Here is a 26,372-nt window from a genome sequence, read left to right on the forward strand (position 1 = left end):
AGGCACTGCTGGGATTTGAACCCACGATCTCATGTTTACTAGACAGGCACTTCAACCAACTAAGCTACAGCGCCAGAAAAGCTGGTCCTCTTTTGTTTGTAACGTCGAACACAGTGACACAACAAGAAGTTAAAGACACAATTTATGTCTGAGGACGGCATGAGGACTGGAATATAATATATATGATCATCTATAATATATATGATTATATCATATATATTATAAATGATTAATATATATTATATAATCATCTATAATATATATGATTATATCATATATATTATAGATGATTAATATATATTATATAATCATCTATAATATATATGATTATATCATATATATTATAAATGATTAGATTATATTTATAATCTAATCATCTATCAAATTAAATAATCATATATAATATATATTATTATATGATATAGATTATATATGATTAGATTATAATTATAATATAATCTAATCATATGTATTATATATGATTATATAATCATATATATTATAATCATATATTATTTATATTGATTCGATTATTTGGACACAATAATAAAGCTGATCATTTCCTGTTGTCCAGCTTTTAGTCCAAAACCTCAAAATGACTGAACGAGTGGAATTTAACAGAAACACTGAAAATATAATTCAAATCATCAATGCTCGTCTGTCGTTGTTCAACCGTCAGTGTTTGATGGTTCCTGTGGGTCAGAACCTTTAAACACTGATGGTCCCACTGGGAGAGGTTCTGCTGCCCCCCGGTGGACACATACTGGAACTCCAATCCAATGACTGGACCCGGTCCGTGTATGTTTTGGTCATTGGATGTTCCTTTCAGAAACGGGGATTAAAAACAGAAAACGAGTGGTTATTTGATTTTCCTTTTAAAATACAAAAATGAAAATTGAAATACAAGGCGTTTTTCTTTTTCATGGTCAGAAAGGGATGAGCGAAATTAAAAAAATGATTCGATTTCCATTTTCTATTTCATATAACAAAAAATAAAATCACTAGAAAACAGAAACAGAAAAAAGACCTGTTTTATATATTCTGAGACCGGATGTTGTCATTTACAGGACGGTGCTGTGGAGAAGAAACAGTAGGCTAGTAGACTGCGGTCAATCCAGCCGTGAGTCCGATCTCCGTGGTCAAATCAGCCGCACTTAAATTCAGAGTGTACAAGTATTCTCAGCATTATGGTAAATGCGGAGAAACGCCATATTTACTTCCGGTTTTCAAAATAAAGGTATTTAGAACAGTAAGCTATAATTAAAATATGTTACATTAAAGTGTTTCATGCGCCCCTGATGAATAAAAAACACTTTATATCAAGTATCTTTACTGCACCAGTGTGGAGAAATGCCAAAATAAAAGTCTCATATTTATGCCTCCAGAGATTGCATATTTGACCATATTTGAGGTAAAAACACTTTGCTCAATAATTCCTGGCTACTGATGGTATATTTGACTTCTACACATCTAAGACTACAAGTATACTTAATATCAAGCATTTTTACTGTACCAATGTGGAGAAATTTAAGAATAAAAGTCCCATATTTATACTTCCAGATTCCATATTTTCTTATATTTTTGAGCTACTGTAAAAACATATTGCTCAATATTTCAATTCAATTCAATTTAATTTTATTTTATTTGTATAGCGCCAATTCAAAACAGAAGTTATCTCAGGACACTTTTCAAATAGAGCAGGTCTAGACCGAACTCTTTATAACATTAATTACAGAGACCCAACAGTACCACCATGAGCAAGACCTTGGAGACAAGGGCAAGGAAACACTGCCTGTTAAAAGGCAGAAACCTAGGACAGATCCTCCGGCTCTAGGTGGGTGGTCGTCTGTCTCGACCAGTTGGGGTGAGAGAGAGAGAGAGAGAGAGAGAGAGAGAGAGAGACAGACAGACAGACAGACAGGTGCACAGCAACAACAGTATTGGCAATGGCAGTCTAGCAGGACCATGGCAGGAGGCTCCACCAGGATCGATAAGGCTATGGGTGAAGCATTTTCATTATACTTCAATAATGCTGCAGTAATCGTGACAAAATTTTACACAAATGTTTAATAACATCTTGATAATATAAACACTAAACACTAAACACTAAATAATACACAATTCTAATTTGTTTACTTTTCACACAAAATGCAATGCCAGTCCACATTCTTCTTATTTTGCAGCTCTGCTGTGTCCATTTGTAGGTAAAAGGGAAAAAGAATTAGTTTTAACTTCAAAACACCATTGTACCTTCTGTCTCTTCCTCACATATTATTTTTTATATTATTCAGTGTGACAGCTGTTGCAGGTGGTTCCGCATACAGTTTACATTTTTACAGTAGCTCAAATATAAGAAAATATGGAATCTGGAAGTATAAATATGGGACTTTTATTCTTCAATTTCTCCACATTGGTGCAGTAAAAATGCTTGATATTAAGTATACTTGTAGTCTTAGATGTGTAGAAGTCAAATATATCATCCATAGCCAGGAATTATTGAGCAAAGTGTTTTTACAGTAGCTCAAATATATGAAAATATGCCACATGGAGGTACAAATATGGACTTTTATTGTTGAATTTCTCCAAATTGGTACAATAAAAATGCTTGATGTTAAGTATGTTTGTAGTCTCATATGTGTAAAAGTCAAATATACCATCAGTAGCCAGGAAACACTGAGCAATATGTTTTTACAGTACCTCAAATATGGTCAAATATGCAATCTCTGGAGGCATAAATATGAGGCTTTTATTTTGGCATTTCTCCACACTGGTGCAGTAAAGATACTTGATATAAAGTGTTTTTTATTCATCAGGGGCACATAACACATGTAACATATTTTATTTTAAATGTAGGTTCGAATTCTAGCTTACTGTTCTAAATACCTTTATTTTGGAAACCGGAAGTAAATATGGCGTTTCTCCGCATTTACCATAATGCTGAGAATACTTGTACACTCTGAATTTAAGTGCGGCTGATTTGACCACGGAGATCGGACTCACGGCTGGATTGACCGCAGTCTACTAGCCTACTGTTTCTTCTCCACAGCACCGTCCTGTAAATGACAACATCCGGTCTCAGAATATGAAACAACAGGCCTTTTTTCTGTTTCTGTTTTCTAGTGATTTTATTTTTTGTTATATGAAATAGAAAATGAAAATCGAATCATTTTTTTAATTTCGCTCATCCCTTTCTGACCATGAAAAAGAAAAACGCCTTGTATTTCAATTTTCATTTTTGTATTTTAAAACGAAAATCAAATAACCACTCGTTTTCTGTTTTTAATCCCCGTTTCTGAAAGGAAAATCCAATGACCAAAACATACACGGACCGAACACCAACAATATTAATATAATCAATATAAAGAGAATATAAACAAATAATCAATATAAAGAGAATATAATTCTCTTTATATTATTTCATTTCCTATTTTTGATCTGACCATTAATTTGAAAGTATAAAAAATGAACCGTTATTTGTTTTTTGGTATCAGATATATTAGATATATATTATATATATATATATATATATATATATAATATACTAATAAGGAAATAACAAACCGTTTTTTCGATTTTGGAATCTCAATTGAATATGAAAAGAACGAATGATACACGGATTTATAATTTATAGTTATTATCTTTATTGTCCATTGTATTTTTCCAGCTATTTTCTTTTTATTTATTTATTTATTTGTTCATGTATTCTCTGTGTTTCTTTAAGGTTTTTATTCTTTATCTTTGTTTTGTATTTTCTGCATGTTTAAGTGCAGTTTTTATTTTTTATTTACTTATTTTTTAGTTCTGATGAATAAAGTTTAATGGAAGAATTTGACATGTGTTGAAATCTGTGTAATCAGTAATTGTCCAAATGTATTACTTTCTCTAGGGATTTAACCCTTTTATTGTGAAAGACTTGAGCCGGAAGTACTAGTGTTGTTTATCCTGGTGGGAAAAAATCTAAATATAAGTGAACTTTGTGTAAAGTTTTAGTTTCGGTCGATGAAGGTTTTAGGGCAGAAATAAAGCCGGAGTCTGGTGGAGGGTGGAGCCACTGGCGGGTCCAGCTGTTATCAGCTGCTTTTACAGCCCGCCAGAGAGCTGCTGTCAGCGGTTTCACAGCCGAACTGTGGACCTGGACCTGGACTCTGCAGCCCTCAGACCTCTGCAGCACTCAGACCTCTGCAGCACTCAGACCTCTGCAGGTTGTCTTCAGTTTCTCGACCTGAGCTGAGTTTGTGTCTTTACCCAGAGATGAAGAGGAGACTCCTGCTGGTGTCCAACTCCACCCTGCACGGCGGCGGCTACCTGGACCACTGTCAGCAGAACATCTCACACTTCTTTGGAAAGTAAGTTTAGTTCAGAACAGAAAAGGGAGTTAAAGCTTCTCTCCGGTGCGAACTCTCTTTAAAAATCCTCCAATTTAACATTTACAAAAGCGTCAGCAAACATAAATGTCTCTGTGAACGTGTTTGGGAATCCTCAGTGAATCAGCAGTCGAGGAGTAAAGTTCGGCTCCAAGCAGCAGTTTATGATTAATAACTTGACTGAAAACAATAATCTTCAAAGTCTGAAGTCACGTGGTCCAAGGTTGGTAAAAAAGGCTAAAGGCTCATTAAAATGCCAGATTTCTCAATGGAGTTTGGTGTGGAGAGAACTCTCTAATAACAATGTGTTTAAGGTAATTAGTTTGAAGGTTTGAGATTTCTGGTTGTGATCCAAACCATAAACAACAATAATAACTTTATTTAAAATGTTTGAGTGGTTCACAGCCCTCACCTGTCCAGGTGTCTCTGCACATGCTTTCAGGGACGTGAAGAGGGTGCTGTTTGTTCCTTACGCTCTCCATGACAGAGACGCCTACACCAAGACTGCCAGGGACAAGTTCCAGACTCTGGGTAGGTCCTGTAAGACCCATATAACTCGGCTCTATAGTTTATTATCGTCTTCCCCAGTTTCTTTGTTTCCTTCTGTTTCTTTTCTTTTCTTTTCTGGAGTTTAACATATTGTAATTGCAGTTGTTACATTTAATTAGTTTCAACAATGTTAAACATTAAGAATGTGTTTGTAACCCTGCAGGTTACGAGGTGGACGGCATCCACGAGGCCCCGGACCCCGTCGGCGCCGTCCGGAAGGCTGAGGCCATTTTTATAGGTGAGGAGCAGCAGAGCAAGGCAGCCGAGTTGATGGTTCAAATCCCCTCAGACTCAAACTGAATGTAGAGCAGCTCATCAGTTCCTCCATAGAACTTCTTTCTTTCTTATTTCAGACACAAATCACTGCTTTTATACAAATAACAGAAACAATGTTGAGACTGAGACAGTAAACTGTAATAATAATAATAATAATAATAATAATAATAATAATAAGTCTACTAACAGAGGCCGACACAGGTTCACAGGTTTTCCACTGTAACAGAGATAAAAAAGAATTCAAACACTAAACATATTATTTACTACTATTATTGATTATTGTGAAATAGTTTTGGCCCCAGAAGATGATTAAAGTGTCCCTGCAGTGCATGATGGGACAATACTGAAACTGGGCCCTAAATATTTTGGGAATCTGGTTTTCTTTGGGCCCCGTGCAGTCCCACAGTGCCAGCCGTGCACCAAACCTCTGTTTCCATTTGGACGTTTTAAGAACTTTAACTGAACAACCCACCTGTTAGAGACGTTGTTGTGCACTTTACACTGAAAGAGCAACCACTTCCTGTTTGTATCTGCACAGATTCTGATGCTCAGCTTCCAGTTTCTTTGATCAATGACTGCTGGTTTATTATATTCTGTGCAAAACTAACCCTTCATACTCAGTACAGTCTCTTTATAAAGAAGTTTATGGCAGGGACACTGATATTTCTCTTTCTGTTTGCAGGAGGAGGAAACACTTTCCGACTGCTGAAGAGTCTCTATGACAACAAGGTGGTGTCAGAGATCAGGAGGAGAGTGCTGGAGGTGAGCCCGATCAATATATATTACCTCAACCATAAGTCACACACTTATCCAAACAAAGATCAAATATACGTAAATATATACGTAAAACAACAACAACAACAACAATAGATCAGACTTGTTTGTCCCACAGACACTTAATTGGATTGAGATCTGGGGGATCTGGAGGCAACACCTTGAACTCGTTGTTCTCCAACCTCTGATAGGTACTGACCACTGCAGACCGGGAACAGACCCAGTTGTCTAACCGTCACAATGTGGCCCTTGTCAAAGTCGTGTAAGGATCTGAGTGACTTTGACAAGGGCCACATTGTTAGTGCTGATAGGTGGATAACCTTTAAGTTCCTGTCCACCTGTTAATGTGTTTCCTTTTAGGTTTTCATCCGCTTTTACACTTCAACAGTGATCTTTGCTTACTGGACATCCGTCCTCCATTCTCCCCTTACGTCTCCCCCAGGACGGCGTCCCCTACATGGGCTCCAGTGCCGGCACCAACGTGTCCACCATCAGCATCAACACCACCAACGACATGCCCATCGTCTACCCTCCGTCCTTCTCCGCCATCGGCCTCGTCCCCTTCAACATCAACCCGCACTACCTGGACCCCAACCCCAACAGCCGCCACATGGGGGTCAGTCACACACCTCTGCTTAATATACATTAATATATATAAGAGCAACGGGGGTTATATATATTAGCTTTATTTTAGCTGGAGTTACTGGTTACTTTTCTATGGAAGCCTTTTTCTCCCAGTAAAATAAAATATAAACTTGGCCTTGAAAAGAAAAATCTATATTTTATCTGATCGTTTAGATTTTTAATCTCAGAATTTTAAAAAAATAAATCATCATCATCTTTTTTTTTTAAATTGTTTCTGGTGGAAATGGGTTTCTATATGTTTCAGAGTGAGACTGAACATAAAGAATTGATTAGCTCATTAGATTCGCTGCATCATTAATTAGTCTCTGAGCCATCAGGTCCACCAAAGAGATCCTAGTACATTTCACTGAGAATACTTTAGTACTGATACTTGTACTTTTATGTGATTGAAAACATGAATATAGCAGCAAACAACTGATGTATAACCTGAAGTCTCTACAAGGAGCTTTCATTCTGTGTTGGTGCCAAACAGTGTTTCTACCAGCTGGCTCTATTGATGGGTGGCAGACATTAATAACTGTTAAGAAATATCCAGTCTTCTTTCTGATGGTCATATAGAGGCTTCAGTATCACACTGAGCCTGTTTGTACCTTTAAGGTCTGTTTATACAATAGAAACTTTGCTGTATAGATAAGGATGTTGTAAACACTGTAGTCTTTGTTCGACCGGCTGATGGATGACAATGAAAGGGATAATTCATTTCGCACTGATTGGTCGATTACTCGCCCTATCAGTTACCGCCCTCACAGACCTTTTTACCCTCAGGTCAAATAAAAGCTGCTCGTGTGACTGACGGTGGTGATTTGTTTTAAACTTAATATCACTATCTGTAAAGTACTTGAACTACCCAAGAAAAGGCAGCAGAACTGCAGCAGGCCGTGTTGTTGTGAGGTTTATGTGACGAGCTGTGAGGCTGCAGGTTCTAACTGGTCATCGATGTTTCTGTCCTGTGGGAGGAAGTTATGCAACGTCTACAAACTGCTGTGGTTAACAGAAAGAAACGCAGCATCAGCAGACTGAGGTACAGTTTGTTTGACGGAGGTCATGTTAGAAGTGATGAACAGTTTGAATATATTATGTGAATGGCAACCAAATCAGCCATCCCATAATCCCCTGCTGCTGATTGACTCAAATATCTGAGCGTTGCTATGTTTAAAATCATCTCTGCACATTAAATTATCTCAGTAATTACTAAATTAGGATGTAATCATGAGCCAATAATTATTCTCATTATTGATTAATCTGTCAATTATTGTTTTTACTGAAACTGGATCCAAAGACGAAAGTTAAAAATAACTGAACTGATTAATCGATTATCAAAATAGCAACTGATTGATTAAAACACGTGTTTTTTTTGCCTTTTATGTTTCCCAGCTTGCTGTGTAGGAGGGCTCCCCTTGTGGTCATTGTTGGTTATTTCTGTACATATTATTATAATAATTAAATGGCTAAAAATCTGCATTTGTGAAACGTGATAGTTGTTGAGTAAAACAGCCTTCATCCTGTTGTGTGTCTGTTTGTTCTCCAACTGTCTTCATCTTTCTGAAACCACAATAAATGTTGATGACAAATTTTAACTCCTGCCACCTAAAAAAAAAAGGCAAAAATTGTCTGTTATTAGTTTAAAGTTATATAACATAGGTAGGGTAGGAATTTGGTGTGAACAGGATTACTACTCTTACAACCTGTTTTTGCTGGAGTATGATATCTATAGCACCAACATCTGCCCTGTATCTACAGCACCACCCTCCGTACTGTTTTATTGTCAAATTGACTCAATCAAATCTTTATCGTCTCTGAAAGACAATTAGTTTCAAATTAGTGGACTGGCTCTAGTCAGAGAAACTGAGGAGAAATTAGAAGTTTTTTAAAAAAGCCTTAAAGAGTCGGGGCTTTTGAGAAAACATCTGGGGCTGTTTGTGTCTTGTTGTCATGATGATGGGTTATTTTTGTTCTTGTGCAGGAGACCAGAGAGCAGAGGATCACCCAGTACCACGAAGAACCTGATACTCCTTGTGTCCTGGTGAGACAGGCCTGTTAATGTAAAGTTTACCAGTTGTGTTGATGCATTCGGTGTCATCTTATACTCAGTTTCTCTTCTATAACACAAGTTTGTCATTCACCTCAATTCTGCCTTATTTAGATTGCTGCTGTCTGAAGCCTTTTATTTCACCAAGTTTTAGTTAGCCAACCACTAAAAGCCAGTACCCATTCACTCGTTTTCTTTTTTTGTTCCCTTCATCAACATCCTCTTTGGTGCCGTTCACCTGACACTACAAGTCAGTGGAGCATCACAATTTTAGGTAGAAAAGTTACATAATGTTGCTTTAAGGAACCATCACTGATTTGTTTGGCTGTTACATTATTATTTAAATGTGGTCAGTATCAGATTCCAGCGTGGACAGATCACGACCCCGAACTCACACACAAAAAAAACAATAACACCTCGTACAGCGTCACACACAGTATGCTGTCAACCGAAGTAAACATGGAGGCCACCGAAAGCAGCGTTTACAGTTTCATTCAGAGGTTGATGTGGAAGCCGGAGAATGTGTGCGCAGATAATGAGGACGAGTTAAAATAAAATAAGTTCTTTAAGTATTTTGATGAAGATTCGATAAAATATGTGCCAGGAGAAGCAAAAATTAAATAGTGGAATGTTTTTAAGGCTGGAATGGATGTGACTGTTAAGAGACAGTACAGACCTCTGCCCTGTATCTATAGCACTGAAAGCTGCCCTGTATCAGTAGCATCAATATCTGTCCTGTATCTATAGCATGGATTGCCACCCTGTATCTACAGCATCACCCTCTGTAACTTAGGTATTATTGTCAAAAGCGATTAAATCAAATCTTTATTAATCGTCAACAATTAGTGCCAAATTATTGGACTTTATTAAAACTTATTAAATAAAGTCAATATTAATAATATAATTATTGTTACTATCTACTATCTCTGACCTCGGATGTAAACATTATCTGAGCCTTACTACAGTAGTCAGTTAATAAGTAATTATTAGATGAGCAGACTGAACTGTCTGGGCCACATTAAAGTCTAATTGCATTATTAGGGACCGAGCCAGCGACCGCTGGAGGTCCCTATTGTTTCAAAAACCTTGTATCCACGTGTTCGGTGAATGGAGCTGAATCTCCCCATATAGGCCCCGCCCACTTCCGTCTATAATTTTTTTCGTTAGAGCACGAAATGTCCTTTAACTACTTTTTCGTGTTTCTCCTACACCCTATGTCCGATTCACAAAATGTTTCACCAACACCTGGGGACCGCCCTGGCAAAAAAGGTAATTTGAACATTTTTGAAATTTCAAAAAATAAGCACACTATAAAATTAACACTTCCTGTAGATTTTTCGTCAAAAAAGGAAATGGACCATTTCAAGACATTTGTATGTCCGATTGATACCAAGCTTGGATCCATAGTTCCTCATGTCTTCCTTAGACAATGTGCACAATTTCAGGCCATCACCACTAGGGGGCGCTCTTTAAAATGAAGAAGTTTATATTTCTGCAACGGCACATGATTTAAATGAAACTTGGTAGGATGCTTGCCTAGCCCTAACCCCTAACCTGGTTGTCCCACGAGGAGTATGTTAGCCTAAATGAATCCACCACCCCCAGTCATATTAATACTCACATTCCTCGAGGCACAGGCCGAGGAGGTGGAGTGGCAGCCATATATGATTCGAGCGTTTTAATGGACCCTAAACCTAAACTAAATTATAATTCATTTGAAAGCCTTGTTCTTAGTCTTTCTCACCCAAACTGGAAAACACTGCAGCCAGTTCTATTTGTTATAGTGTACCGTGCTCCTGGACTGTACTCTGATTTTATATCTGAATTCTCAGAGTTTTTATCAAGTTTAGTCCTTAAATCAGATAAAGTAATTATTGTAGGTGATTTTAATATTCATGTGGATGTTGACAATGACAGCCTTAGTAACGCATTTATATCATTAATAGACTCAATTGGCTTCTGTCAGAGTGTAAATAAACCAACTCATTGTTTTAATCACACTCTTGACCTTGTTCTATCATATGGCATTGATATTGAACATTTAATAGTCTTCCCACATAATCCTTTCCTATCTGACCATTATTTAATAACTTTTGAATTCATACTATTAGATTATAAGCCATTAGGCAAAACTTCCTACAGCAGATGTCTATCTGACAGTGCTGTAGCTAAATTTAAGGAGGAGATTCCTTCAGTGTTTAATTCAATGCCATGTCTGAATTTAACAGAGTCCTATAACGACTTTAGTCCCTCTGAAATTGATAATCTTGTCGATAGTGCTACAGGCTCACTACGATCAACATTAGACTCTATCGCTCCTATAAAAAGGAAATTATTAAAACATAGGAGACTAGCACCTTGGTACAACCACCAAACCCGCCAGTTAAAACAAATAGCTAGGAAATCTGAAAGGAAATGGCACTCTTCCAAATTATCAGAATATCGCTCAAATTGGCAAGATAATCTTAAAACTTATAGAAAGGCCCTCCGTAATGCCAGAGGAGCCTATTACTCAGCACTAATAGAAGAAAATAAGAATAACCCTAGGTTCCTCTTCAGCACTGTAGCCAGGCTGACAGAGAGTCACAGCTCTATTGAGCCACATATCCCCATAAACTTAAGTAGCAACGACTTCATGAGCTTCTTCTATAATAAAATTATTACTATTAGAGAGAAAATTAATCACTAACTGCCATCAACAGTTATCAGTGGCTCTCCAAGTTCAGGGACGTCTGTCAATGTAAACTTAGATATATATTTAGACTGTTTTTCTGCTATCGATCTTCATCAGTTAACTTCAATCATTTCTTCATCGAAGCCATCAACCTGTCTGTTAGACCCGATCCCAACTAGGCTGCTTAAAGAAGTTGTTCCCTTAATTGGCACTTCTTTACTGGATATGATTAATCTTTCTTTATTATCAGGATATGTACCACAGTCCTTTAAAGTAGCTGTAATTAAACCCCTTCTTAAAAAGTCTACTCTTGACCCAGGGGTTTTAGCCAACTATAGACCGATTTCTAACCTCCCCTTCCTCTCTAAGATTCTGGAGAAAGTAGTCGCCAAAGAGTTGTGTGACTTTCTAAATAACAATAGTTTATTTGAACGCTGCAACACGAGTACTGACAGGAACTAGAAAAAGAGATCACATCTCTCCTGTACTAGCTTCTCTGCATTGGCTCCCTGTAAAATGTAGAATAGAATTTAAAATCCTCCTCCTCACCTATAAAGCTCTTCATGGTCAGGCCCCTTCATATCTTAAAGAGCTCATAGTACCCTATTACCCCTCTAGAACACTGCGTTCTCTGAATGCTGGGCTACTTGTGGTTCCTATAGTCTCTAAAAGTAGAACAGGAGCCAGAGCCTTCAGTTACCAAGCTCCTCTCCTGTGGAACCAGCTTCCAGTTGTGGTTCGGGAGGCAGACACCCTCACCACATTCAAGAGTAGGCTTAAGACATTCCTCTTTGATAAAGCTTATAGTTAGGGCTGGATCAGGTGAGTCCTGAACCATCCCTTAGTTATGCTGCTATAGGCCTAGACTATCGGGGGATTTCCCATGGTGCACTGAGCTCCTCTCTTCCTCTCTCTTTCTGCACTCATTCATGTCCCATTAATGCATGTTACTAACTCCACTTCTTCCCCGGAGTTCTTGTGCTTTCTCGTCTCGCACGTTCTTATCGATCCTGGTGGAGCCTCCTGCCATGGTCCTGCTAGATTGCCATTGCCAATACTGTTGTTGCTGTGCACCTGTCTGTCTGTCTATCTGTCTCTCTCTCTCACCCCAACTGGTCGAGACAGACGACCACCCACCTAGAGCCGGAGGATCTGTCCTAGGTTTCTGCCTTTTAACAGGCAGTTTTTCCTTGCCCTTGTCTCCAAGGTCTTGCTCATGGTGGTACTGTTGGGTCTCTGTAATTAATGTTAAAGAGTTCGGTCTAGACCTGCTCTATTTGAAAAGTGTCCTGAGATAACTTCTGTTATGAATTGGCGCTATACAAATAAAATTGAATTGAATTGAAAATTGCTCTGGTGGCATGGTAAATCACTGTGCGGAGACCGTAATAGTTGTGTAGAGTGGTGCCTGAAGCTCACATACCAAAAATCGTGTTTGTCGTGTTTGTAGCGCCCCCTACAGGATAAAAAAAAGCAGCCCCGGCGCCCACGTTTCACCGATATGTACGAAACTCGGTAAGCACGTGCAACGTGCCGAGACCTACAAAAAAAAAGCCTCTTGGACCCATACCCACGGGAAGTCGGCCATTTTGCTTTTCATTTTCACTTTTGGCGAACTTTTTGCCTTGTATTTGAATTACAAGGGAATTTATCAGATCTACTTTAAAATTTGTGAGTACAGTCAAAAAATGGTGCTGATTAAAAGTTATGCTATTTGTGCACGTACATTAAAGGTTGTGTCCGTGGTGTGCCTTCAAAGTTGGCCATGTTGAATTTCGCAGCCTTTTTCGGCCATTTTTTGCGTTGTATTTGAACGAACTCCTCCTAGGGAGTTCATCTGATCTACTTCATAATTGGTCAGTACAGATAGGAAATGTTGCTGATTAAAAGTTGTGCTATTTGTGCATGTACGTTAAAGGACGTGTCCGTGGCGTGGCATCAAAGTCAGCCATTTTGACTTATTTTTTTTATTTTCTGTGATTTTTCGTATTGTATTTGAACGAACTCCTCCTAGGGAATTCATCTGATCTGCTTCAAAATTGGTCATTACAATTTTGTGCATTTTAAGGGTCTGAGGGAGGGGTCCATGCTGCTGGTGGAAGGAAACAAAGCCACATTACTGGGAACCACCAAGGCCAGACTCTTCACCCGGTAACTCTCTCTCACACACACACACACACACACACACACAGGCAGTACCTGGAAGCAGTACCACCAGTAACAACAGTCACCACAGTGTGTTTTGTTGTTGTTTTATTATGTTTTAGGGGAAAGCCCTCAGTGGAGTATGACCCAGGTAGTGACCTCAGCTTCCTGCTGACACATTGACCAATCACAAGGAAGTGGAACATGAAGGTCTCACCCTTTCAATATTATTGTTCTCAATGAAACAGAATAAACATCTTAAAGAAAACCCCACTGTGTCTCTGTGTCTGATGGCCCTACCAGTGTCAAGAAGCAGGTGAATTACCAATATTTTCAACAGGCTTCAAAGATTCATCATGCAGTTTAAAAAAAGACAAACACTGAACAAATTGTGAACTGTGAAAGTCTGTTTATTTCAGCTCAAAAGGTGAAATCATCTTATGAAATAGTTAATTTTTATTCTCTAGGTGAAAGAATACATACATCAAAAATAGTCCATATTTTGTAATGCAGAAAGAAAGACAGTGGTATTAAATATAAATCAGTTCAAACCCCTCAAACACAACAGCAGGACTGACTTCAAATCACTGCATTCTGTCGACTCAGGAAGGTTTCTTTTAGTTTTTTTTATTGTTTTTAATCTCAAATTTACTTTTCCAAAAGTATAAATAATTAAATTTAATAATAGAATAATAATGTAGAACTTGAACAGATATTTCATTAAAAGCATCTTTTGTGAATAAAATAATGACTGAGTTGTAATTTGATGTCAGTCCTGCAGAACCCTAAAAAGCTTTATATTAGTCTAGTTTAAACGTAGAAATATCCTTGTAAAACGTTTTAACAGTGCAGTTAGCCTCTCCGTCATGACGCAATATCTACCTCGTCAGATTTGGGACGCACAGATGCTACCGAGCTGCTGATCGCGTTTATTACGTCTGTTTTAACTTTAGGTTCTTCTCAGTTGGTCAAATCACAGTCCCGACAACTCTCCAGAAACATCTGGTAGTGTATTTTTTAAATTGCTGCTTATTTTGATTATCCAGTTCCTCCAGGATTGTTAACGGCCTAAAATATCTGATTTCACAGCAGCTTTTCAAAAAACTGCGATGTTTTTAGGTATTTTTTTGCAATAAAATTGCGGGAGAAAGAGAAAATTGTAAATGCTGTTTTTCTTGTATAATTCATTAAAAACAAAGCCAACTTGTTTGCGAAAAAGTTGTGGCGATTGAACAAAACTGCAAAATTGTGCGTTTGCAACTTCCTGGAGGTGCTGACTTTTCTAAAGACTTCAGATATGAAACCAAGTTTTCAGGGTTGTAATAATAACCAAATAAGTCTGCTCTGATGCTACGGTAACAAAGCTATCAGTATTCAGATTAGTTCAGACAGTATGAAGTTTTTTCAGTGCATCCCTAACTAACAACTGCTGAAGAGATCGAAATTTTACTGACAACTTGATGACGACAGTAGTGACACCTAGTGTCGGTGGAGAATATTGAGAGGATGACGAACGCAGAAGGCAGTGGATAAGATGCCAGTTGAAGAAAACAAAAACACGCATCATGTTCTAACCGAAGTGTTCCAGCAGTTATTTCATTGTGATTGTTAATTGGATTAATTTGTTTTTAAATGATCATCAACCGTAAACATTAATTCATGATGCAAACCCAATATGGGTAAATTCATACTGTAGCAATGTTTTTGTTTTTAATATTCCCAAGCACACTTACACAATCATACAAACTAGCGACCTGCTTTCATCGCATTTTTGTTCTCAGCAAAGCTGCCAGTCACGACTGAAATCTGAGGAAAAATAATACTACTTAAAAAAAACATAACAGTGCAGGGCGGGAAAATTATAACCGTAACTAACTGAGCGTTTGTTAAGCCCCGCCCTCCCTAGTTACTGTTGATATACACTGCTCCAACGGGCCTGTGGCACCTAGCAATGATTGGACATCGCTATTCAGGGGAGGGGTTTAGCCACTTTTGGAACCTCTGCTATGTGCTATGCTATGTGCTTGGCTAATCTATGTTGGAAAGACATATTTTTGAAGATGGTTAAAAAGATAAAAGTGAGGAGTAAGGTTAGCTAATTTCAACAAAATGTTAGCTAACTAATCTACATCAATCGTTAGCTGGTTAGTTAGCTAGTTAGCTAGTATTTTGATATAGAGCAAAACACTAGCTAACTAGCTAGCTAATCTACAATAGTTCTGACCGGGAATTAGGAAGGATCAGTTTTACAAAACCAAATATAAACTCATCACTTGCATTGATTTTTACAACCAACAACATTTCAAACATTTCAAACAAAAAAGCAAACTTTGCAAAATTCTTGATCGTGTTTTGTAGAAAATACCAAAAAATAGTGAAACACCCCACCAGCATCCCGAGCAGAGCAGTAATGACTCTTACACGAGACGTTCAAACCAGCTTCCCCATAAACACAAAGCAGGAAGAAATAAAAAGATCAGGGTAAATATATTACTGTCAGCCCACATCACAACCACCTTTATCCAAAAACAGAGACCTGAGCGCAGCCAATCAGCCAGCTCGGGATAAAGACTCTGTTTACTGTTGGCGAGGACGTCCCATACCCACAATCCTCTGCTTTATCACCTCATTTAGACTTTCAACAATTTTATCCTTGTTAGCTTAGCTAGCCTTGTTTTTGTTACTCATTTGCTTAATTATTTAACATATTTTCTCATCACTCATTTTCTGTGCTCAATTAATAGTCATTTTTTTCTTTTTATTGTTATTAGCATTTTATGGTGAGACTAGCAAGCACTTTGTGGAAGCTCGTGGAGATACCTTCGCAGCTAACGTTTGAGCAGAAAAGCACCAATCTGATCTCAGACCTCCTCCGTAGTCCTTTACCAACCCGGAGAGGTCCCTGCTGTACTAACTCTGTTAGGAAACAGTGCTGTCGATCAGGACAGGATCAAATAATGACGAATTATCAGCTGTTCTGGACGTTGTGGGCAACAAGCACCTACAGGTCATCAATCATTTTGGGTTCAGGGAAAAAAATGTGCAAATTCTGGGCCAAACTCCACAAGCTCTGGTGCAGACGAAAGCCTCCAATCTCCAGAAGAAAAAGCCTCATTTGAATGTTGGAGTTACAGATTATCATGAAGAATTCTTGCTCAGTGTGTTAAAGGAGTAGTTCCACATTTGTCTGGCTCTAAATCAATCCACCAGAACCTCTAAAGTCACTAATTAGCTCACTTTAGATCTTGTTTTTTAATCCGCACAAAAACCAACAGGAGAAAATAAACCCTCATAACCTGCTGTATGATTTGTGTTAACCAGAGAGCTTTCAAGGTGCTGGTAGGTGGATTTTGTTACCTTCGGACAGAGCCAGGTTTCCCCCTGTGACCAGTCTGTATGCTAAGCTAAGCTAACTGGCTGCAGCTTGGCATCAATCCGAACATCTCACTCTCAATATAAATGTTGAACTATTCCTTTAACCTTCAAATATGAATTCTTGAGCGTTGAGGAGTTCCTCTGACCCAAGTTGGCACAAACACAACAAGAAAATAAAAACAAAACCTTAAACCAGTACCAGTACCATAATCTGCTACTCAACAGTGAATACAGTGAAACGCTCCTCACAGACATTTTACCCTGATTGTTTCTGCACGGACGGAGGGGGGGTGTGGAGGGGGTGACGGTCCTCAGGGTTCGACCTCTAGGCGTCAGCGTTGCCGTTCTCCTCTGGCTGCAGCTGCTCTTTCTCAGTGCAGTCCTCCTGGGGGGGGCGGACCCGCTTAAAGAAACCCAACTGCAGAGGAACAGAAGAAGAAAGAGAATTATAGTAAAATCCATTTTCTGCCACACAGTTGACGAGGCCGACGGCGAGCATCGGTTGAACAGTCGCCTGGAAAGGCTTTTACAGCGTCTGTCGTGTTGTCCACAGCCTCAGTGAGATATATCTCCAGTACATGCTACAGGAAGTTGTTCCATGGTAACTTCCACATTTTTTGACGTATCAAAGTTCTTTATTCAACTTTTGGCCAGCATGGTCCAGAGACTCTCTGTGCCAAGTTTCCTCGAGATCGGACTCACGGACAGGCGGAATTCAGAAGGCTGGCCAGGCGCATCTGCCAGACCCATTCAGACATCAGCTCTGTGGATTGGTCTGGTTCCCTGGTTACCGATCTTACCGCGTGCCATTATTCTATAACCATTACACTGTTTGTTTCCCACCTTGTACATGATGAAGATGAGCAGCGCCAGCAGCAGCAGTCCCGCCAGCACAGCTAGAGCCACCACCCAGCCTGGGACCGACTGAGGAATTTCTGCCACCCACACCACCGACAGACTCACCTGAAAACACACACACACACGTTTTACATAAATACATAAAGTTCTGTATGATCGGCTGGATGAGAAACCAGAACTAACTGGTTAACTAACTAATAACTAACATTATTCATTTAGTCCACGTTGAATGAAGTTACGATGATCTGAAGGTAAAATGAGTGTTTCTGTCTCTGGAGTCTGGTGGAGAGTGATAGTGATATTACGGCTGTTTGTGGTTAAACTAAAGGTCTATCTCTGTAGGGATCCTTTCCATAATGCTGTCAGACACTGACAATAACAACCTGAGTCTGTCAGTGGAACAAACAACTACTACTGTTAGTGGAACAAACAACAACTACTGTTAGTGGAACAAACAACAACTACTGTTAGTTGAACAAACAACAACAACTACTGTTAGTGGAACAAACAACAACTACTGTTAGTGGAACAAACAACAACTACTGTTAGTGGAACAAACAACAACTACTGTTAGTTGAACAAACAACAACTACTGTTAGTGGAACAAACAACTACTACTGTTAGTTGAACAAACAACAACTACTGTTAGTGGAACAAACAACAACTACTGTTAGTTGAACAAACAACAACTACTGTTAGTGGAACAAACAACTACTACTGTTAGTTGAACAAACAACAACTACTGTTAGTGGAACAAACAACTACTACTGTTAGTGGAACAAACAACTACTACTGTTAGTTGAACAAACAACTACTACTGTTAGTTGAACAAACAACAACTACTGTTAGTGGAACAAACAACAACTACTGTTAGTTGAACAAACAACAACTACTGTTAGTTAAACAACAACAGCTACTGTTAGTGGAACAAACAACAACTACTGTTAGTGGAACAAACAACAACTACTGTTAGTTGAACAAACAACAACTACTGTTAGTGGAACAAACAACTACTACTTATAGTGGAACAAACAACAACTACTGTTAGTTGAACAAACAACAACAGCTACTGTTAGTGGAACAAACAACAACTACTGTTAGTGGAACAAACAACAACTACTGTTAGTTGAACAAACAACAACTACTGTTAGTGGAACAAACAACAGCTACTGTTAGTGGAACAAACAACAACTACTGTTAGTGGAACAAACAACTACTGTTAGTTGAACAAACAACAACAACTACTGTTAGTTGAACAAACAACAACTACTGTTAGTTGAACAAACAACAACTACTGTTAGTGGAACAAACAACAGCTACTGTTAGTGGAACAAACAACAACAACTGTTAGTGGAACAAACAACAACTACTGTTAGTTGAACAAACAACAACTACTGTTAGTGGAACAAACAACAGCTACTGTTAGTGGAACAAACAACTACCGTTAGTGGAACAAACAACAACTACCGTTAGTGGAACAAACAACAACTACCGTTAGTTGAACAAACAACAACTACCGTTAGTGGAACAAACAACAACTACTGTTAGTGGAACAAACAACAACTACCGTTAGTGGAACAAACAACAACTACCGTTAGTGGAACAAACAACAACTACTGTTAGTGGAACAAACAACAACAACTACTGTTAGTGGAACAAACAACAACTACCATTAGTGGAACAAACAACAACTACTGTTAGTTGAACAAACAACAACTACTGTTAGTTGAACAAACAACAACTACTGTTAGTTGAACAAACAACTACTGTTAATGGACAGACTTTGACGGGCGCTGTTAGCTTACGTTGCGGCTATCGCAGCTCATTTGATGGATATTTTCTAATCTAACTCTGTTTGAGTTTTATTTCTGGCTCATTGTTTGAGATGCTGGACCTCTAGTGGCACACCCAGTAACGAGTCAATTTCATATTTATAACCATTCATTAAATATTTGTATTGTACTAATAAAAGATATGCTGGAAATATTTGTGTTTTACAAGCTGTTTTGATCAGACCTTTACAATTCTGTGGCCCCGCCCCCTGAGGGGGGCAACTGTGTCGTCTCTCTCACCCCAACTGGTCGAGACAGACGACCACCCACCTAGAGCTGAAGGATCTGTCCTAGGTTTCTGCCTTTTAACAGGCAGTGTTTCCTTGCCCTTGTCTCCAAGGTCTTGCTCATGGTGGTACTGTTGGGTCTCTGTAAATAATGTTATAAAGAGTTCGGTCTAGACCTGCTCTATTTGAAAAGTGTCCTGAGATAACTTCTGTTATGAATTGGCGCTCTACAAATAAAATTGAATTGAATTGAATTAAATTGAATTGGTGTTAAGAAATGTTTCTATAAATGAATCTCCAAACAGAGCACAGTGCTGGAATGGTTCTCCTTCTGTTTGAGTGATGTTTCTGTGCTGATGACATGTCGCTGTGTGTGTGTGTGTGCGTGTGTCTTACAGTAGTACTATTGGACGGTAGCTCCGACACCAGCTTCTTGTACGGCATCTCGATGACATTGAATGAGGCTGTAGATCGAATCACATACGAGCGATTCTGATTCTCAGTCTGAAAAGAAAACAAAAAAATAGTCACATGACGAATCTTTCATCCATTGTGGTTTTTGTTTAAATATGTTCACATCTTGGTAAAGTTGCACCGATAAAAGTACGCAGAATGAACTTTAATCAGCTCCTATGTGCAGTGTATCCATACAGACAACGATCACTCTGAGACTAAGAAAACCTAAAAACATTCTCAGGCAGGTTCTGCAGTTTATTTGGAGGATTTCTGGGCGGGTTGATGTTCGTTCATTTGTAACTCCAGGAAGTGTTTGGTCACAGAAATAGCCACTCTCTGGGAGTTTACTGATGGACACATTACGTGTTGCTATGAGCTTACTGCTAGCTGTCTCCAAGGTCTTGCTCATGGTGGTACTGTTGGGTCTCTGTAAATAATGTTATAAGGAGTTCGGTCTAGACCTGCTCTATTTGAAAAGTGTCCTGAGATAACTTCTGTTATGAATTGGCGCTATACAAATAAAATTGAATTGAAATTGAATTGAATTAATGCAGCTTGTGTTTACATATTAAATAATCTACTATAAGTTATTTTAACTGTAAACAGTTGAAACGGTTTACATGGAAAATTTAATGCGACAATTTTGTAAGTTTAAAAACATTCTTGATTAAATACTTTTTACTAGGTTTTTTTTCACAATTAACAATTACTGAAGCTACTTAATGAGAATGTTTTAAAACTTACAGATTAATGTAGACTTTAGAAATAACCGTTTAGTTTTCTTCCCAGAGATGAATAAATGCTGAGATATGGACCTACTGTGTTTATACTGTGTATAGTTTTATGACCCCGACCCTCAGGTTGGGACCCTATATGTTTCCCATAAATTTAAATGTATTGATCATTGTTGAAAATAATATTGTTTAGTTTGTGACACAGACCCTAAAACAGAGCAGCATTTGTTTGTTTGTTTGTTTGTTTGTTTGTTTGTTTACCCTAAGGAAGTTGTTGACAGCCAGTCGGGAGTAGATGAAGAGGATGGCGTTCTTCCTCCTCTCCAGACGACCGACCTGACATTTCAACCGCAGACAGTCTGCAGTGCTACAGTCCTACACACACACACACACACACACACACAGTCAGAGACACACACACACACACACACACACACACACACACACACACACACACACACACACACAGACAGATATAAAATATAGTACTATATTATTAGTATTATTATCATAAAAAACAAAAACTGACACTGAAACTAATAAAAACTCGACTGAAAGGAGCAAACGAAAGTGTGTGTGTGTGTATAGTGTATTGTGTATAGTGTTTATTATGTGAGCGTGTGAGTGTGTGTGTCTTACCAGTGTTTGCTGGTCACTCTGTGCATCTCTGGACTCCAGGTCTCTCTTACGGACGTGGTTTTGGTTTCGTCCCTCAGCCTCTCGTCCTCCGGTTGGAGCCGAGCTGGTGTTTGCTGAGGACAATGGGTTCTGACACACACACGCACACACACACACACACACACACACACACACACACACACACACACACACACACACACACACACATTAAAATTATTACTCCCCAGTTAGAAGTACGATTTTAAATAATTAATCATAAACTCCTTATTCAGTGTGTGTCCATAGAGAGGTAAGGGAGTCAGACGACCAGGGTTTGGTTCTCACCAGGACTTTGAGCGGGTTGATCTCGATGTCCGTGGTGCAGTTGATGGGTCCCTCCGTATCGTAGCTGGTGATGTAGAGCAGTGAGCCGTTCTTGTACTGGTACGGCCAGTCCACCTCCAGCGCCGCCTTACTGAACGTACTGGGCCCATTGTTCAGGAGCTGAGAGCAGAATCAACTCGTTAACATCTGTTATTTCTCCCTCCGGGAACTTAGGAACAATCCGATAATCCTGCGGAAGAACTCACCCAGATCGCTTGTTTTACATGAACTCCATGAAATATGTCCCTCAGTCAGTGTACGATATATATAATGTGTATATATTATACCTGTGTGTGTGTGTGTGTGTGTGTGTACCTCATAGACGTGAACTATCTGTGGTCCGATGTCGTCTCCGACCTCTGGAGGCTCTTTAGGTTTCCAGTTGGCGATGGGAAGCAGAACCTGTCCGGGAGACGACGTCCTGAGAGACAGCAGAGTTTTAATTCACACAGTGAGACAGACTTTCTGTCCTATGGAAGACAAAGGGCCTGTCCTCACGAATACATTTTTCTCAAATCCGGATAAATACTTTATCGTATCGGCTTCGCGTCCAGACGGATACGCCGTTTTTGGGGTGTGAAAACGGTATTTTTTAAAAACGGGTCACCAGAGTGGGAAAATCCAAAAATGCCGGATTGCCCGGAGTCTTCTGGGCGGCAATAACAGATTTTTTCCGAAACGATGACGTATTAGCCCCGCCTCTCCAGCCTTCAACCTCAGCCGCCGCCGCTAGACGCGTCATAACAACAATAACAACGGCGGACTACTACTACTTGTTTGTAAACAGCGCATGCTCCATGGCTTCTCTTCCGGTCTTAGTGTATTGGTGTGGCGGCGTCACAGCGCCACATACAGGCCTGGCATATGTACTACAGCGTTTTGGGTCATTTCAGTGACTCCGTGTGGACGCAGATATTTCTGGATTTTCTTTAGAAACGACATCGTATTGGGTGACGCCGCGTATTCGTGTGGACAGGCCCAAAGTGTGTTCACTAGAAACAATGAACCAACATAAGTCAGAATGCTGTTTGTTGTTGTTGTTGTTGTTGTCTCTCGCATCTCTGGTGTGTGTGTGTGTGTGTGTGTGTGTGTGTGTGAGAGAGTGTGAGTGTGTGTGTGTGTGTGTGTGTGTGTGTGTGTGTGTGTGTGTGTGTGTGTGAGAGTGTGTGTGTGTGTTACCCTCTGATGGACACTTTAGCAAGGATAGCCAGCTGGGTGACGCTGGAGACTCGAGGACTGGTGTTATTGAACTGGTTGGAGCTGAAATACAGACACAGGATGCAGGAAGTTATATGTGGCAGTACAGATCTGGTCTGAACTAACACTGAGCTCAATGGATCATCAACTAAAGGAAACTAAAATACACACAGACAAAAGGATGTGTGAGACGGACAGAGGATGTGTGAGACAGACAGAGGATGGAAGCAGCCACAGGGCGGCGCTGACGTCCTGTTCCACTGTGTCTGTACACTATATATTTAACACCTTTATGGATAAAACTAAAGTTAATTTCACCTCCATATGAGGCGTATGGAGGACAGTCAGTATCAGTTCAGGTTACATTATAATCACTGAGATCAGAACCAGAACCAGAACCAGAGCCATCTCTCATATTCACTGATTCAACTATCAATCAGTTAATGTGAGAATAATCAATAATCAATATCAGCTGTCTGACACTGATACTACACTGCTGAGGAACGCAGCAACGTCACTTCCTGTGTGCAGTGTATGGATGGACGTACAGACAGCTATTAGATACTCAAGAAAACTTAAAAACATGAGGATTCTCAGGCTCTTATTCGTCTTTGTCTGTGTTTCTAAGTGGATTTATGGACATTTATTTGTGATGGACATCAGAGACAATGATGATGATGGACCGTACCTGACCATCTGCAGGTCGAACTTGATGGAGGTGTCCTCCTCCGACAGCTGGTGCACGCTGAACCGCAACTCTGCCTGGACCTGACCAATCACAGCACAGGAAGGTAATCAGCAGGTTCATCTACACAATGTGCTTCCTGCTTTTAACCATCCACCTCTACAGGTTGCCTTCTTCATCATTTATCACTTTACTCGACATCATCAGTAAAAGCAGGATCCCCCAGCATGAGGAGAGCTGACACTCACCTTGGTTCCTCCCTTCATGGGGTTTCCCAGGTCGCACACCACCATCTTGGTCTGGTTCTCTTTCTTGTAGGCGCAGGAGAGCCTGCTGAGGGTCTGCAACACAACAACACAACCAGACTGTAACATCAGTTCCCCTTCACCATCTGAATCCAAAAGCTTCAAGGTGTTTGTTTCCAGCTCCAGTTTTCAGTTTCCCTGCATGGCTGCTGGTGAAAGTGTGTCTGAAACAAAGACTGAGCTACAGTCTTACCTTCCAATAAATCTCATTATGCACTGATTATCTCAGAGGTTCATTCATGGGGGGCTTGAATGAGGACTATTTATAGTTCATAAATATTTCTGTGAATGTCTGTTAATGAATGAAGTCCCATTTGGTGAAGGAGGTGGAGCTACCTGACTGCGGACGACCCCGGTGAAGTCGGCCTGCTGCGGAGGGTAGACGTGGAGTTCGGCCTCGTACGCTCCCTCTCCCTGGTTCTCAGCGCTGATCTCCAGAGTCAGAGCGTTATCATCCCCGATGTAGATCTGCTGACGGTCGCTGGACAACAAAACACAGTCTCACACAGTCGTATCATTTACCTCTTTTAGTGAGTGTTCCTGATGAAGCGTCAGGTTCATTACGGGTCAGCGGTCAGAGACTGATTGTTGGACTGCAGACTCTCCACTGAATTCACTACAGTTTTCTTTCTGTAACCTTCTGTAAGTTTATTTCATTTTACAGAAAGCTCATCTCAGCAGCTGTTAGCCTTCAGCAGAAAGTGTGACATGTACAGTTAACATTTCTGTGTGTGTCTCTGCTTCCACATCTGGTCAGGTTATCCTACCAATGACTGCAGAACTAGTCTCTAATCTCCAGGTTTTCCAGGACGCGTGGGAACCCTGAAGTCCTGCAGTTTGGATGGTTTCCTCTCCTGTGGAACCAGCTTCCAGTTGTGGTTCGGGAGGCAGACACCCTCACCACATTCAAGAGTAGGCTTAAGACGTTCCTCTTTGATAAAGCTTATAGTTAGGGCTGGATCAGGTGAGTCCTGAACCATCCCTTAGTTATGCTGCTATAGGCCTAGACTATCGGGGGATTTCCCATAGTGCACTGAGCTCCTCCCTTCCTCTCTCTTTCTGCACTCATTCATGTCCCATTAATGCATGTTACTAACTTCACTTCTTCCCCGGAGTTCTTGTGCTTTCTCGTCTCGCAGGTTCTCATGGATCCTGGTGGAGCCTCCTGCCATGGTCCTGCTAGATTGCCATTGCCAATACTGTTGTTGCTGTGCACCTGTCTGTCTCTCTCTCTCTCTCTCTCTCTCTCTCTCTCTCTCTCTCTCCCCCCAACTGGTGGAGACAGACGACCACCCACCTAGAGCCGGAGGATCTGTCCTAGGTTTCTGCCTTTTAACAGGCAGTTTTTCCTTGCCCTTGTCGCCAAGGTCTTGCTCATGGTGGTACTGTTGGGTCTCTGTAAATAATGTTATAAGGAGTTCGGTCTAGACCTGCTCTATTTGAAAAGTGTCCTGAGATAACTTCTGTTATGAATTGGCGCTATACAAATAAAATTGAATTGAATTGAACTGAATTGGACCGCGCCAACCCTGGGTTACTGCTGTATAAATAAAGTTAATTATTATTTATATTGAGATAAAACAGGCTGCAGCTAAGTTTCCCACCTCTTCACCGACAACCTCAGGTCGGGTTTACAGATGTTGTCGTCTCCACAGTCCAACAGGATGTGAGCCTGAGGGAACACACAGAGTCAGGAGGAATAAAAGTAAACAGAGGAAACAGCGAACAGCTGCCATTACACTCACCTGCTTGGTGACGTTGGTCGGGGTCGACATGTCGACGATGGGCAGCAGTCCGGTTTGGTCTGCAGCCAGCTTGTAGTCCAGATTGTACTCCATTGCCACGGAGATGGGAGTGATCTTATCCCGAAACTCCCGGTCGTCCTGGGAGGGAGACAGAAAAGTCCACATGAAGCAGGAAGCAGAGCCGTTTGCTTCCTCAGAATTACAGAGTTCCTAAACACAGACAGGGTAGCCCTGCTGTTAGCTAGCGAGCTAACTAATGAATCCTAGCTCGTAGTTCATTGTCACTGTGTGTTGGTGAGAATGGCGTCCCCACCCTCAGGTAGACCTCCTGCTCCTCGCAGCTCGGGCCTTTGCCGTTGGACACCGTGGTGATCTTAGAGTACTGAAAGGTCTGACTGTGCAGGAAGAGGACGCGTTTAGTCGCCTCCTTCTGCTTCAGACGGTCCAACATGAGCTCCACGCGGAAACCTGGAGGGGGACCAATCAGAGAGCAGATCATT

The 26,372-nt window shown here is 40.1% G+C and overlaps 3 protein-coding genes and 1 non-coding gene across 9 annotated transcripts in view; 2 read left to right on the forward strand and 2 right to left on the reverse strand.

Moving 5' to 3' along the window:
- trnat-agu (transfer RNA threonine (anticodon AGU)) lies at positions 1-74 on the reverse strand. The gene has a single exon. It is a non-coding gene; the product is annotated as a tRNA-Thr (tRNA).
- Positions 75-3,921: 3,847 nt separating this feature from the next.
- si:dkey-69o16.5 (Alpha-aspartyl dipeptidase-like) lies at positions 3,922-13,724 on the forward strand. Of its 2 annotated transcripts, none has more exons than XR_007885090.1 (8): positions 3,922-4,346; positions 4,807-4,895; positions 5,077-5,151; positions 5,872-5,951; positions 6,324-6,579; positions 8,572-8,631; positions 13,380-13,462; positions 13,579-13,724. XR_007885090.1 is itself a non-coding variant. In XM_051402816.1 (8 exons), exons 1-8 carry the CDS (start codon positions 4,252-4,254, stop codon positions 13,637-13,639), a joined length of 717 nt encoding a protein of 238 aa, XP_051258776.1. In that variant the 5' UTR covers positions 3,926-4,251; the 3' UTR covers positions 13,640-13,724. The 2 variants fall into 2 exon arrangements, 1 of the variants encoding a protein (XP_051258776.1); XM_051402816.1 differs by having other exon boundaries at positions 3,926-4,346; positions 6,406-6,579.
- Positions 8,638-26,372, forward strand: part of LOC127365058 (uncharacterized) — a 205,371-nt gene continuing 187,636 nt past the window's right edge. For 4 of the 5 annotated variants that reach the window (XM_051402787.1, XM_051402789.1, XM_051402788.1 and 1 more), the window contains exon 1: positions 8,638-12,308. In XM_051402787.1, coding sequence (XP_051258747.1) covers positions 10,319-11,326 — 1,008 coding nt within the window. In that variant the 5' untranslated portion in view covers positions 8,638-10,318 and the 3' untranslated portion in view covers positions 11,327-12,308. Of the gene's footprint in view, positions 12,309-25,266; positions 25,495-26,372 lie in introns of all 5 variants that reach the window. The other variant, XM_051402786.1, reaches the window with a different exon arrangement.
- The window catches only part of itgav (integrin, alpha V), a 51,733-nt gene continuing 39,206 nt past the window's right edge, over positions 13,846-26,372 (reverse strand). The window contains exons 19-32 of the mRNA XM_051402734.1: positions 26,186-26,340; positions 25,873-26,010; positions 25,732-25,799; positions 24,464-24,608; positions 24,071-24,163; positions 23,826-23,905; positions 23,120-23,200; positions 22,256-22,361; positions 21,902-22,060; positions 21,578-21,706; positions 21,200-21,313; positions 20,145-20,252; positions 17,675-17,794; positions 13,846-17,249 (exon numbers count right to left, since the gene is read on the reverse strand). Coding sequence (XP_051258694.1) covers positions 17,157-17,249; positions 17,675-17,794; positions 20,145-20,252; positions 21,200-21,313; positions 21,578-21,706; positions 21,902-22,060; positions 22,256-22,361; positions 23,120-23,200; positions 23,826-23,905; positions 24,071-24,163; positions 24,464-24,608; positions 25,732-25,799; positions 25,873-26,010; positions 26,186-26,340 — 1,589 coding nt within the window. The 3' untranslated portion in view covers positions 13,846-17,156. The remainder of the gene's footprint in view (positions 17,250-17,674; positions 17,795-20,144; positions 20,253-21,199; positions 21,314-21,577; positions 21,707-21,901; positions 22,061-22,255; positions 22,362-23,119; positions 23,201-23,825; positions 23,906-24,070; positions 24,164-24,463; positions 24,609-25,731; positions 25,800-25,872; positions 26,011-26,185; positions 26,341-26,372) is intronic.

The sequence above is a fragment of the Dicentrarchus labrax genome, unplaced genomic scaffold (assembly GCF_905237075.1).
Source record: "Dicentrarchus labrax unplaced genomic scaffold, dlabrax2021, whole genome shotgun sequence".
Lineage (NCBI taxonomy): Eukaryota > Metazoa > Chordata > Actinopteri > Moronidae > Dicentrarchus > Dicentrarchus labrax.